This window comes from Cricetulus griseus, chromosome 3, assembly GCF_003668045.3.
Source record: "Cricetulus griseus strain 17A/GY chromosome 3, alternate assembly CriGri-PICRH-1.0, whole genome shotgun sequence".
Taxonomy (NCBI): domain Eukaryota; kingdom Metazoa; phylum Chordata; class Mammalia; order Rodentia; family Cricetidae; genus Cricetulus; species Cricetulus griseus.
Window position 1 is genome coordinate 60,412,977 of NC_048596.1, and position 14,684 is coordinate 60,427,660.

The 14,684-nt window shown below is 41.7% G+C and overlaps 1 protein-coding gene across 1 annotated transcript; it reads left to right on the plus strand.

Annotated features, from left to right (window-relative positions):
• The first annotated feature begins 6,317 nt into the window (after positions 1-6,317).
• On the plus strand, positions 6,318-12,942 carry Syce1 (synaptonemal complex central element protein 1). Its single transcript, XM_027409206.2, has 13 exons — positions 6,318-6,390; positions 8,418-8,480; positions 9,612-9,671; positions 9,973-10,047; positions 10,506-10,553; positions 10,784-10,838; positions 11,000-11,089; positions 11,285-11,348; positions 11,999-12,065; positions 12,170-12,290; positions 12,355-12,465; positions 12,602-12,689; positions 12,877-12,942. Exons 1-13 carry the CDS (start codon positions 6,339-6,341, stop codon positions 12,940-12,942), a joined length of 960 nt encoding a protein of 319 aa, XP_027265007.2. The 5' UTR covers positions 6,318-6,338.
• Positions 12,943-14,684: the final 1,742 nt, after the last annotated feature.

Genomic DNA, 14,684 nt, shown 5'->3' on the forward strand with positions numbered 1-14,684 from the left:
TTTGGAGGCTATCCTGGCACTCGCTCTGGAGACCAGGCTGGCCTTGAACTCACAGAGATCCGCCTGCCTCTGCCTCCCAAGTGCTGGGATTAAAGGCGTACGCCACCAATGCCCAGCCCCAGCTAAACTTTCAATCACCATAGAGAACATAAGATCTTCCAGGATAAAGTAAAATTCAAACAATGCTTATCCACAAATCCAGCCTTACAAAAGGTACTAGAAGAAAAACTCCAACCCAAGGAGGTTAATGGCACCCATGAAAACACAGGAAATAAATAATATGATACTAGCAAAACCAAAAGAAGTGAAATACACACACACACACACACACACACACACACACACACACACACACACACACACACGAGAAAACAAGATAACAAGAATCAATAATCATTGATCTCTCTCAATATCAACTGTCTCAATTCCCCCATTAATAAGACACAGGTTAATGAATGTGAAAACAGGACCCATCCTTCTGTTGCATACAAGAAATGCACCTCAACATCAAGGACAGACATTACCTCAGGGTGAAAGGTTGGAAAAAGATATTCAAAGTTCTCTTTGTATATAACATAGCTATGGTCTCAGTATTTTTGAGTCTCTTGACTAAGAATGAGTGGGTCTGACATTTTTTTTGCCTACCCTTGGGAATCTTTTCCTACTATTGGGTTCCGTGTCCAACTTCAATATGAAAGTTTTTTCTTCATTTTATTTTGTTTTGTTATGCTTGGTTGCTATTTCTTAGAAGCATGTTCTTTTCTAATGAGAGACAGAAAGGGAGTGGATAGGAGATGAGGTGAGGTGGGGAGGATCTGGGAGGAGTAGATGGAGGGGAAATTATAGTCAGGATATTTTGTATGAGAAAAGAGTCTATTGTCAATAAAAATGAAAGAAGAAAATACTCCATAGACATGCCCATATGCCAATATAATGTGGATAATCCTTCAACTGAAGTTCCCTCTTTCTAGGTAACCTAGTTTATATCAAGTTGAGGCAAGCTAACCAGCATAGGTGGGAAGACTTGGCCATGGTCTACGAATCCTGAAGTGTTATAAGAGTCATAAAGGGAGCTGATGTAAGCGTGCATGCATTCATCTGTTGTTTTTTGCTTCTTTACTGTGGATGTCATGTGACCAGCTGCCTCAAGATCCTGTCACTGTGATTTCCCCATAATGATAGACTATACAGCCTAGAACTTAAAACGAAATAGATACTTTCTCCCTTAAGTTGCTTTTGTCACGGTATTTTATCACAGAGAAAGGAAAACAAACCAAATTAGAGACTGAGGTCAATTCTTCTCAGGTGTTGATTCTGAAAAATTTCTCTTATCAGAATAAAAAGCTAACTCACACCTAAACAGAAACTAAAGTTCCTTGTGCATCATCTTTTCCACATAAGAAGTAGCTTCAAAACTCATCAGTGAAAAACATTTCTCACATGTTGGTGTCTCATTTAGATAGTCTTTTTCATCCTCTGCTATGACTTCCTCAGAGAATAGGACCTACAACTTAGACAAGATACATGTTTTAAATGGTGACTAAATACCATACATACTTTTGAGTGTCTGAATTTGAAGGCTTTGTGTTGACGTATTTAGTAGACTATATATAGAGAAAACAACATCTAATTAAATATAAAATAAAAGAAGATTCTTTGAAAGTAACATTTAATTATCTGGCACACATACCTAAAATCAACAATAAACTGTGTTGCTGTGGAACAATCTTTGTACACTGTAAATATGTATTACTCTTATTGGTTAATAAAGAGCTGATTGGGTTGTAGTTGGGCAGGAAGAGATTGGGCAGGAGAGTCTACTAGGAGGGTGCTGGGAGAAGGGAGGAGTCTTGAGAATTGACAGCCAGACACAGAGGAAGAAGGATGTGCATGTAATAAGGTAACAAGACATGAGCCACATGGTAGAACTTAGATAAGAAATATGGGTTAATTTAAGCTGTAAGAGCCAGTTAGTAATAAGCCTGAGCTATAGGCAGAGCATTAATAGTTAATATTGAATCTCTGTGTCAGTTATTTGGGAACTGGTGGGTGGGAAAGAAAAGTCTGTCTATACTATGCTACTTTTTCAAAATTCCAATAAGTGAATTTGACATGGCAATAAGAAACTGTTAACTACAAATTAATATATCAACAGTTTTTGTTAAACTTTTGCTTAAATTAGAAATAAAGAAGAAAACAGGTGAATGAGACATAAGACTAAGAGACATATTAGACATATTAAGCAGTTTATTATAGGCCCAGCAGAGTAGGGAGACTAAAGAAGAGAAACAGGGTTAATGGCTGACTGCCATGGCTGGTCGCCATAGAGAGAGAGAAGAGAAGCAGAAGCAGACAGAGAAGAGGAGAAGAGTAGAGAGAGTGTAAATGGGCAGGGGTCTGTCTTTTAAAGGGGTCCTTTGCAGTTGTGTGCAGACTTAGTTCCCATGGAACCCTGGGCTGACCAGGGTACTGCCTGTTCTGCCAGGTAACAGGGGCAGGCCAGCATAATGCCTGAACCTTTCAGTTTTTATTATTTCTTGAATTATACTACAGTAACACCATTTTCCCTTTCCCTTTCTTCTGTTCAAGTACTCTCATATAAGCCTTCTGTTCAAATCCTCTCATATAAGCACCAAATACCATTGGACATGGTAGTGCATACCTTTAATACTAGCATTCAGGAGGCAGTAGCAGGTGGATCTCTATGGGTTTCAGTCCAGTCTGGGCTACATAGTGAGTTCCAGGTCAGCTAGAACTACCTAGAGACCTTGACTTAAAAACAAAACAAAACACAAAGTACCACTGATAACACAAGCAATAGCACAAATATCAACAACATGACAGCAATTACTGATACACATTTCAATAATTACTTTAAGTATCAATGGCCTCAATGCTCCAATCAAAAGACATGGGTTGAATGAATGGATCAAGAAACAAAATCCATCTATCTGCTGTCTACATAAAACACGTTTTAGCTTTAAAGATAGGTGCTACCTTAATGTAAAATGGTGGAAAACTATTTCAATAAAATGAGACCAGGAAGCAAGCAGGCATAATTATCTTAACATTGGACAAAATAAACTTCAAACTAAAAATAATCAGGAGAAATAGAGAGGCACTTAATCCTAATCAAGGGAACAGTTAACCAAGGAGACTTTACTATCCTAAACATATATGTAGCAAACTTGGAACACCCAATTTCACAAAAATATGCTCCTGGATTTAAAGTCACAAATTATCATCAATCCATTAATGACAGATAATTTCAATACTCCATTTTCTCCAATAGACAGTTCATCCGAACAAAAAATAAACAGAGAAACATCAGAAATAACTAACATCATCTATCAAATGCAATTAACAGATAGTTACAGAATAGTTCACCCAAACACCAAAGAACATACATTTTACTCAGAAGTGCATAAAGTAGACCACATCTTGGGACACAAAACAAATTTTTACAAATTCAAAAGAAATGAAATCACTTCTTGCATCCTATATGACCCCAATATAATAAAACTTAAAACTGACAGACAAAAGTCTCTGGTAAATACACACATACTCGTGGAGACTAAACAACTAATTATTGAAAGTTTAGTAGCTCAAAGAAGAAATCAAGAAAGAAATAATTACATTTCCTGGAGCTAATGAAAATGAAAACACAACACACCAAAACCTCTGGGATACTTTGGAAGCAGTCCTACAAGGGAAATTTGTAGTTCTAAGTGCCTACATTAAAAAAAAAATCAGAAAGATTACAAATAAATAACTTAATGATGCCAACTCAAAAATTTGGAGAAACAAGAACCAATCAAATCTAAACTCAAACGATGGCAAGAAACAATAAAATTCAGATCAGAAATCAATGAGATAGAAATAAAGAAAACAAAAAAATCATTGAATCTAAGAGGTGATTCTTTGAGAAGATAAACAAGATTCATTGACTGTTGGCTCAATTAATCTAAAGAAAGAAAAAGAGGACCCAAGTTAACAGAATCAGAAATGAGCAGGGAAGCATTACAACAGATACTGAAGAAATCCAGAATATCGTAGGGTAATACTTTAAGAACCTGTGCCCCATTAAGCTGGAAGTGAAGAAGTAGTCATCAACCTAAACAGACACATAACAAATAAGGAGATTGAAATAGGAATAAAAAGCCTTCCAGTTAGAAAATAAAGTCAAGGGTCAGATGGATTCACAGTGGAATTCTTTCACTGAAGATCTACATGCATTTTTTCTTTAACTATTAAAAAAGGCAGAAATAGAAGGAGGGCTCCCAAATTCCCTCTACAAAGCTAGTATCATTTTAATACCCAAACCAGGAAAAAGTTCACGAAAAGAAGAAAACTACATGTCAATATCCCTGATGAACATAGACTCAAAAATGTTTATTAAGACATTGCAAATAAAATACAGAAATACATCAAAAAGATTACACACTATAACCGAGTTGACTTTATTCCTGAAATTTATGGATATGTAACACACACTAGTCAATAAATGTAATAAATCACATGAATGGACTTAAAGACAAAAACCACATAAACATCACCATAGATGCAGAAAAAATAAACCTTTGACAAAAATCCAAAATACATTGATGATAAAAGTCCTAGAGAATGTAGAGCTAGAGGGAACATACCTCAACATAATAAAAGCTATAAATGAGAAAATCATAGCCAACATCATCCTAAATTAAGGAAAGGTTGAAGTCACCCACTTAAATCAGGAATTAGACAGGGATGTCCATTAGTCACACTTCTTTTCAATATTGTGCTCAAAGTCCTAGCTGAAGCAATAACACAAGAGAAGGAAATTAAAGGCATACATATTGCATCCATGGTAATCTTAATCCAATCAAGTTGACAATGAAGATTAACCATCACAGGTAGGAAAGACATTTATGTCTATTTACTGTACTTTGAAATACACAAACATGTAAGTATTATATTCTCACGTTTCTTCCTTCCTTCCTGTTTTTTTTTTTTTTTTTTTTTTTTTTTTTTTCTGTTCCGAAACAGGGTTTCTTTGTGAAACAGAGCTGTCCTGGGACTTGTGTTGTAGACAAGGCTGCTCTCAAACTCAAAGATCTGCCTGCCTCTGCCTCTGAGTGCTGTGATTAAAGGTGTGCGCCACCACACTCAGCACGTTCTCATATTTCTTAGGAAAAAAATACATGGCTCTCATAAGATAGCAACAGGCATCATATATTGATTGTATATAGTATTATACATGTTATATATTATTATGTATATTATATAAGAGCATTTTAGTCTTGGTTCTCAAAACACAGAGTACATAATTCTTAATATATACTATTTCCCTGTGGCCACCTCATGCTGGGTTATTTATTAACACAGTGTACATAAAAGCACCTCTACGGGCTGGAGAGATGGCTCAGCCATTAAAGGCTAGGCTCACAACCAAAAGCACTTCTACAAGTTATCAGTAACAATCTGAGAACCTGGCATTCATTCTCACTTCTAGAGTGACTGCTGAGTGGGATCCAGGGAGCCTTACTAAATATCTGTTCAGGGGAGGAATTCACCAGATTTCCCCTCATTATGTACTGTGAGAACCCAGTGTGTTCCAGGCTAGGTATTTGATACCTCAGACCGGGACAGGGGCCAGCAAACTACCAGACAAGAACTGTTGGGTTATTCTGGTCTAAGAAGGTCTGTGCCTGGGTCACAGAGACTACCACAGACAAGCAAGGTGAGAGTAGTTTGCCCGGTGGGTGTGGAACACAGCCAGAAGTGTTCACACCTGGGCTGTCCTGGCAGATGGTTTAGGCACGGCACAGAGGGAGACGCCAGGCTTTTTTTGGAGGGGTGGCGAACGGTGTCTTGGGAACTGGGAACTGAGCTGCTTACCGTGTCCACCGTAGGCCCTTGAGGTTCTTTCAGTAGGCATCATGGGTCTGCTCAATACCACTGTTCTGTCCAAGAGTAGGAAATTTCCACGTTCTAACGCTAATCCTAACTCTATCACTAACAACCATAATCTTAAACCTTGTAGAGAGATAGGCCTGCATTCTCGGTCAGGCACTTGCCTCCGAAACTGACCAATCACTGCCTTGGAAGTCTTCACTTCAAATGGGATTAGTGTTTGGTGGTGGTGGTGGTGGAGCAAAACAACAACAACAACAACAACAACAAAAAACCAAAACCAAAACAACAACAAAAAACCTTCTGCGCATGCGCAGCAGCTGGCCGCGTGGTAGGCCAGAGGGACGCGCAGCGTACTGCGCAGGCGCAGTGCGCAACAGCTGCCCGGCTGCTGTGGCCGCTGAGTGAAGTGGAGCAGCGTGGCCACCAGACCGCAGCCGTTGGGCATGGAGCCCAAGGACTCAGCAGACCCGCTCCACAGGCCTGAGGGGGCCGGAGGTAGTGGCTGAAGGGAGCCTGGGTTGTCCTGGCGAGCTGTGGGGTGAGAGGGCCTCCTGTCGAGGCCTGAGGCGATCTGGGCCGGTGGGCGCGAACCCGGCGTGGGCGCGCTGACTGACGAGGCCTGTGACGTTTGAGGGCCTGCTGGCCGCCTCCCTGTGAGGCCAGGCCTAGTGTGGGGTTGTAGCAGGGCACACTCCTCCCGTCACCTTCAGAGCAGGCTTGCACCAGGCCCTGTGGCACCAGGCCTGAAGTCAGGTGGCCCCACGGGAGCCGGGGTCGCCCTTGGCTGTCTAGAACTTGACGCCATCCCAGCGCGCCTAGCGTGTGGGTGGGCGGCTCACCTCTGAACAAAACTACTGTTCTCGAAACCTTTCTGCACAAACGATTTAGTGTCTGTGTACTGGTTCAGTAAAACAGAGAGGCGATGGGCTTAGGCCGTGAGGCTACGCTCCAGCGTGGACGGTTTTGACTCGTTCGTCAATCTTTTCTCCCACCACTCAGGTCCCTGTTTGATGACATAGCACCACAGACAGTAGTGCAACCCCTGAATGTCCCATGTATGTATATAGAGACAGGTACCCGAGGAAAATAACACTATCGCTAGAGCTATATAATAGTGCCAACAATTTCTTTATCTTAGCAAATATCCAGTTGATTTTTTAAAAATTGCTAATTGTTTTAGTTTTTTTTATACAATGCATTTATTTGGATCAAAACCTATTTACAGACCACTTTCTTTCTTTCTTTTTTTTTAGATTAAATAGATGTGTCTCTTAAGACCCTTATCATTCCTGAGGAGTCTTTCTCCCCTACCTCCTTCCCCTTGATGTTAAAAAAAATTCTCTATATAGTTTCCCAGTCTGTATGGTGCCACATGCACGTTTACGGGGGATCTCTAGCCCTTAATTGTTTTTTTTTAGAACTTGAGTTAATAAGTTAATACTTAGTTAATACTTAGTTAATAAATATTAGCATCAGTTTTATAAGAGTTCTTAATAGGGGACATTTTTAAAATTAAGTGACTCATAATGTCTGGTTCCTTTATTATGTTGGTAATGCCACAAACAGTGATTTCTAACATCCAGTTCACCAGATAATTTAAAATAGGTGCATATTGGCTATAAAAATTGCTGGGCAGCAGTGGTGCACACCTTTAATCCCATCACTCAGGAGGCAGAAGCAAGCGGATCTCTGTGAATTCAAGGCCAGCCTGGTCTACAAATGGAGTTCCAGGACAGCCATAAGGGCCACACAGAGAAACCCTGTTTTGAAAAACAAAACAAGACAAACAAAATGAATACAAAATATTACTTTATATGGAAGCTTTATAATCAGTATCAATTATATATTGAGAAGCTATTTGAATGTATGTTTTAACAAGCTCCCTTACTATAATACATTTTGTTTATAGTCAATGTATTTTGGGTAAGACTTTCTTGAACTTCCTAATTGATAATGCTATCAATCCATTACGGTGATTTTTCAACTACTTTCCAGTATTTTAGCAACACCCTCTTCCCCCAGTGGTGACTAAACTCAGGGCTTTGAATATGCAAAGCATGCTCCCTACCACTGAATCCCAGCCTTAGCCATTTGCTTGTTTTAAGAAAGGATCTTTATGTAGCTTAAGGTGGGTTTTACCTTGTGATAAAGGCTAGGGTAGACACAAACTGTTGATCTCCTGCCACTTTCTCTAAGTTCCAAGATTACAGGTATATGCCACCACACCTAGTACCCTAGTCTTTGTGAACTTGACCTAGCTTTGATAACAATCAGCAGCACAAGTGAACCAAATATAGCACTGCCCTAACCTTGAGTTTTGTGTTTCTAATTGCACCATGTAGGAAAAGGCTGTCCATGGAGGGGCCCAACTCACTTTTTTGTATTATCTATTTTGGGACAACCATCAGTAACTCTGTTCTGGTTAGAGATCTGTCCTCAGCTCGTCTCAGTATCAGTTTAGGTACTGGATCCATCTGGCAATTTATCCTGTTGAATTTGAAAGTTTGGTTTTGTCTCCACAGGGCAGAATGTGACCACACAGAAAATTGAAGGCTTAATGGAAATGGTGAAGAAGTTGAAGAAAGGTCCAGTGTCTTTTTTGCTAATGGGCTTACCCTGAGGTTTGAAGTCAGGCAGATGTAGATTCAACTCCAAGCACCACAATTCACAAAAATAAGACATTATTTTATTCACATTAACTTTCTTTAAAACGTAAATTTGGGTGTGTGTGTAGAGAGAGAGGTCATCAGTTAAGAGCACTAACTGCTTTTGCAGAGGAGTGGGTTTGTTTCCTAGCACTCATAAGGTGTCTCACAATTATTAGTAAGTTCAGTTCTAGGAGGTCTGACGTCCTCTTCTGGTCTCTGCAGGCACCAGGCACACATGTGATGGGCTTACATGTATGCAAGCAAAGCACTCATGCATAAAATACAAGTAGATGCTTTTGTACTTAAATTTTAATTTTAAGAAACATTTAATGTGTGTGTGTGTGTGTGTGTGTGTGTGTGTGTGTGTGTGTGTGTGTGTGTGTGAGCACACAGTGGTTCATGCTCACATACGCATACCATTTCAAAGAATGTGTAAGTCAGAGGTTAGCTTAAGGGAGTCAGTTTTTTCCTTCTACCATGTGAGTTTGAGGGGTCAAACTCAGGTTGTCAGGTTTGGTGGCAAGTACCTTTATCCACGGCACCATCTCACTGGCCCCTTAAATTTTAACTTTTGAACTAAAAATAGAGCCCCAGTGATTCAGAATTAAAAAAGCATGAGTGAATAGAAGGCAAAATGTTTTCCCCAAACCTTGTCCCAAGTCTCCCTTGACTGCACAACTCTGTTAGATCCAGGTTTTACCCATATCTCTTCTTCCATCTTACATCCCGCCACCTTCTACTTGTTTATCGTATCCATCATTTTCTTTCCCATTTCCTCCTCAGGACAGGCCTTTGCATTTTGCATCCCTCACTTTACCCAGAGAGCTTGAGGGCCTTCCTTTCTTACAAGACACTTTTTCACATCTGAGAAGCACTTCCTGAGCTTCATTTCTCATGACAGAGTTACCACAGCCTGACTCAGCATCTCTATTGGCCCTCACACTCCAAGTTTGAGACCATGATGTAACACCTGTACATATTCAGTGCTCAGTAGATTTATGGGAAGGGAAAGCTGCAGAATCCCAGGCAGTCACACTATCAACAGTGAGTTTCCTTTCTGCCCTGCAGTGGGAAGTCTAGAGCCCCGGGTTGAAGTCCTGATTAACCGCATTAATGAGGTTCAGCAAGGTGAGCTCAGTTCTGACTGCTATCCAAGACCAACTACATGTTTTTTCAGGCTAGGCCCAGTAAAAAGTGGAAATACAGGTGTCCCTGTTAAATACCTGTAGTTATTGCATGAGAACATAAGTGCAGGCCATTTCTGTATGTAATTGCCATAGTCCCTGCTGCCACCTGAGCCCAGAAAGAAGGGCCCAGATTTAGAAAGCCTTGTTTGCTGTTTTATAAAATCTGGGGCCCTCTAGGTTTTCTTGGAGACAAATATGAAATGTCATCCTTACCAAATGTTTGTCTTACTCTTTTGGTAAAGCAAAAAAGAAAGCCAGTGAGGAGCTTGGAGAGGCCCAGACTGTCTGGGATACCCTGCAGAAGGACCTGGACTCATGTAAGTTAACTGAGATTCACTAGAGGTTCCCAGAATGTCTTAAACGACTCCCAATGCAGTATTGTAGGCACTTGACATCCTCACCAATATCAAGATTCTCCTCTTTCCCCAACCTCATATTCTTCTAGTATTCCCAATTTCTAATAGGAGAGTTCTGGAAATGCCTTTGAAGACAATTCTGCTCTGGGTCCTTTGCAGAGATGATTCTCCACAGATCACACAAGTTCTTGCCTCACAGCACCAGCTCTGAAGAGGTCTTTTTAATCATCTTGTCTTACCTGGTCATATAGCCCTTCCCAGTCCTAATGGGTGTCACACATGGTACCATAGGGATGGGAACTCACCTCAAAGAAACTACATCTGGGTTAGGGTCACAGCTATACCTTGCCTCTCATATTACTGCCCTTGAAATTTCTGCATTTGGTCCCTAATGCCTAAGCCTTCATCATGTTTTCTAGTACATGAAGAGAAAGTACGTCTGAAGGATATCTTGAACAAAAAGCAAGGTATTCCCGTATTTCTCATATCTAGGCTTTGTGATACCCTTCCTAAGCCTATTCTCTCTAGTTTCTAGAACCTTAAGACCCCCTGACCTGTATCCTTCCTATGGCTTTTACAAGACCCAAAAAATGTCCAAGTCCAATCAAGTGTCCATAGACTTGACGTGACCTGTTTTGTTCCATCTGGCAAACATGATGCCTTAACAAGCACTCAGAGGGCTCTGTTATCCTTACAGAGGCTCTGAGGATTATCCGGCTACAGTGCCAGGAGAAGGAATGCGAGGCACAAAGGTAAGATACCATGCCTATAGTGGCCTCCCTAAGTATTATGTTACCTTCCATATCACCTACTGTGTTAGACACAGACCTGAATAGAGAGGAACAGAAGTCCCCAACTCTCTCTCTGGGAGAGTCATTCAAAGCACATGACCAAGTGTTGATTTCCTTCCCAGAAAGCACAGCATGTTACAGGAGTGTAAAGAGAGAATTTCTTTCCTGAACTCTCAGATGGACAAGGAGAAGGAAAAACTAAGACAAATGAGGTAAACCAAAAGGCATGATGCTTAGGCTGGAGATGCGCTATAGGTACAAGTCATACCCAGGATGGTCCAGAAGAGCTGGCTAATCTTAGTTCTGGATAGTCAAGGGGGTGAATGTGTTCCCTGCGGAATAGTGGGCATAAACAAAGCCCCTCTGTGGTAGCTCATGGCCTTCATGGCTCTGTGATTGGCTCCTAGGTTGGATTTTGAAGAACAGCTGGAGGGTTTGATGAGCCAGCACAAGGACCTCTTGGAGTTTCATGTGAGTCATACAAAGCTATGCCACCTATCACACTTTGTTCCTGTGTAATCCTTGGTGGTCCTGCTGTCACCCTAAATCCAGCCCTTTATGACCACTCTTGAGGTACTTGATGTCCTCACTGTTGGTCTTTCACATTCACCCATGCTGCTGTGTCTATTCAGTGTTCTGGGGATGCCATGATAGCATCAATGGAGTCATCCATTGACAATATCTACAATGTGTGAGACTGTCCTAGACACAGGAAAGACATCATCGAACAGACAGTTAACATTCACCCTGAGAGTTCTTGGACCCCAGTAGGAACATGGCTAATGTCAGAAGAGAAGGTCAGTGAGGAGGCCATGGAGGAGAGACGAGGGGAAGAAACTCCAGTATCTGACTCTCCAGAGAGTAGCTTAGGATTGTAGATTTGCAGATTTTAGGGTTTCAAATAATTTCCCTTGAACCTATTCCCAGGGTTAAAAGGTTCAAGGAGAGAGAATGGCAGGATCAGTGTCCCCAAGGTTATGCCATGGCTGGCATTCATTGAAGGATAGGGAAGTAGGAAGTGAATATTACTAAGGAAGGAAACTACCAGATCTATACGTGCTTCTCTGAAGCGCAAGGAAGCAGGGAACCTGGACAGATCTTTTTTCTGTGCCACCCCTCAGAAGCCTGAACATCTGGCAAAGGAGACGTGCGCTTTGGACAGCAGCAAGGAGCAGCTGCTCAAGGAAGGTGAGGCTGGTGGGGTCGGGGGGAGAAGGGTGGCCCTCACCTGCTCCAGCGTGCCCTCACCTGCTCCAGCCTGCCTTCACCTGCTCACTACTCTCTTTGTGTAGAGAAACTGATCGAGGTAAAGCTGGAGGATGTGAAACATCGGCTGTCTGCCCTGTGTGGGCCTGAGTCTTCCACTCTTAATGAGAAGCTCTTCCTCCGAAGCCATGAGGCAGCTGCAACAATGTAAGATGCAGGGTGGGGCAGGAAGAGGAAATGCCCAGTGCTTGAATCCTTTCCCCACTTTCAGGCTGCTGTTCAAGGAAGAGAACAAGAAAGCTGAGGAGCTGTTAGACGCTGCAGCTCAGCACCACCATCAGCTGCAGCAGAGGTGCCAACAGCTACAGCAGAAACGGCAGAGGTGGGTGTGGAGCTCCTGTGTCCTCAATCCTCTCAGGGAAATGAATGACAGCTGCCTCCCCTGTTCTGCCCATGTGTCTCTTCATTCATTCTTGGTTTTCCTGCATCCATTCTCTTTGTCCACTCTTCCTTAATAGGCTGAAAGAAGAACTGGAAAAGCATGGGGTACAGATCCTTGCTCAAATTCAGAGCATGCAAGATGAAGCAGACAACCCATGGAGGATGGTAAATCCTGGGACAGAAGGGAAAGAGGGTAGTGGCATTCCCCAGAGGACAGTCTGTGGGAAAGGGCATTCTTACTGCAGGAGGCACAGATACGGCAAAGGTGTAAATCCATGGTAGCATGGGCGCAGAAGGTGGAAGGGGAAATAATGTGAGCAGGGAAAAATTCCTGGACCTTTACCTCCCACAGGCTAGTCCCAAGCCCCTAGAAGTCCATGAAGAGAAAGACCAAGAGCGTCCACCAAGCAGGAACTGATGCCCTCTTTGACCTGGAAGACATACTGACCCCAAACTCATCATTTGGGGCCTTTTGAAACAGTGGGGCCATTTTGTATAGTTTGCTTTGTCTGAGTACATGCTGGGTGGAAGAATGGAAGCCGCTTTGAACCTGGAGATGTCTTGGCTCAGTTTTGATTCTTGACAAGCTTAGGGTCCACACTGCAGGTCCTTAGTAAATGTTTTCCCTATCTCTTGCTCACCTTTAGTATCTGACACACTCTCTGATCCTGGGTAGAAGGATACAGATCTGGACCTTCTCACAGGATCTGAATCTACCCATAATTTAATTCATAGAGGCCCAGATAGCATTGACTTAGAAACAAAAGGAAGGCATATCACCAGCTCTTAACCTCATGCTAGAATCCACCCCATTCCTTAAGGAAAATAAATGTAATTTGAGTCTGTATTGTCCATGAGCAAGACAATGTTGCAGGAACACCCCAAATTAAAAATGCTCATTTATTTGGGGAGGCCATAATTGGGTGTACCTTCCCCATTCATCCCTGGTTCTATTATGTCCTTGTTTGGTTGCCATTTGTTTTGTGGTTTTCTTGGCATGATGCAAATAAAGTGTATATTCACCTCAAATAAATAAGGAGACAACAAAGAAAGGTTTTGTCTAATCAATCCAACTTAGAGAATAACTGAGTTAGTGGGGTGATTTACAAGATCATGAATGATGCAGAGATGGCTATACCTCTTAATGAAAAGTCCTGCCCCCAGTCAGTCTTTTCCCTCTTGCAGAATGAGGGAGTATTGAATGGAATCCTAGAAGAGGATCTTGTAAGGGTCTCCGACGGGCCCTGTGACCCTTCCCTTGCATGCAGAAGTGAGTGCCAACATCCTTGTTCTCATATCTGCTGTGGGGTTTATTTCATTGCCATGATTCAGGGACAAGGTTTCCCACAGGTTGCCATAGTTACTGAATATTCAAGATGGGTATGGGCTTATCAAGCCCAGAAGAAATATGTACACTACAGAGCAATAGTAAATTCCTTAAGGCAAGACTAAGTCTCCTAAAGAACTACACTCCTGTTTGTTTTGTTTTGTTTGTTTTGAGACAGGGTCTCAATGTGTAGTCCTGTCTGGTTTTGAATTTGCTATGTAGACCAGACTGACACCAAACTCACAGAGATCTGCCTGCCTCTGCTTCCTGAATGCAGGGATTAAAGATATGTGCCACCTTGCTTGGTTTGCAACTTTACTTAGTTGATGCTACTTTCTTGAAAAGACAACCAGATTTGAGCTACCCTAAGCTTCACCACTAAGTGAATATATTTAGTGACTCTGTTGACCAGGTGTCAAACTCAGATGAGGTTATAATTAGTTAATGGCTCTTAGAGCTACACATACCCTCTCTTTTCCCTGTCACTTCAGAATTATCCTAATGGCAATCTGTTAAGTTGAAACCTCTCTGCCCCAAAGCAAATTTTAAAATTATACTCTTACTTCCTTGTTTTTCTAGAGAAGTAGTCTTGCCATTGTGGAGTTATGATGATCTAATTGCCTTCAGTGGGGGTTGTTGCATTTGTTAACTTTGGATTTCAGTAGTGTCCCAAAGTAGATGATCTGGAAAGTGGGGTCAGCCTAAAGCATCTACATTATAATCCTGAGAACCTATGAATATGTACTCTAATCCATAAGAGAACTGTAGATGGAGGTTCTGTTCCACCTGGTCCCACAGTCGTTTAACCCCAAATAAACACACAGAGACTTATT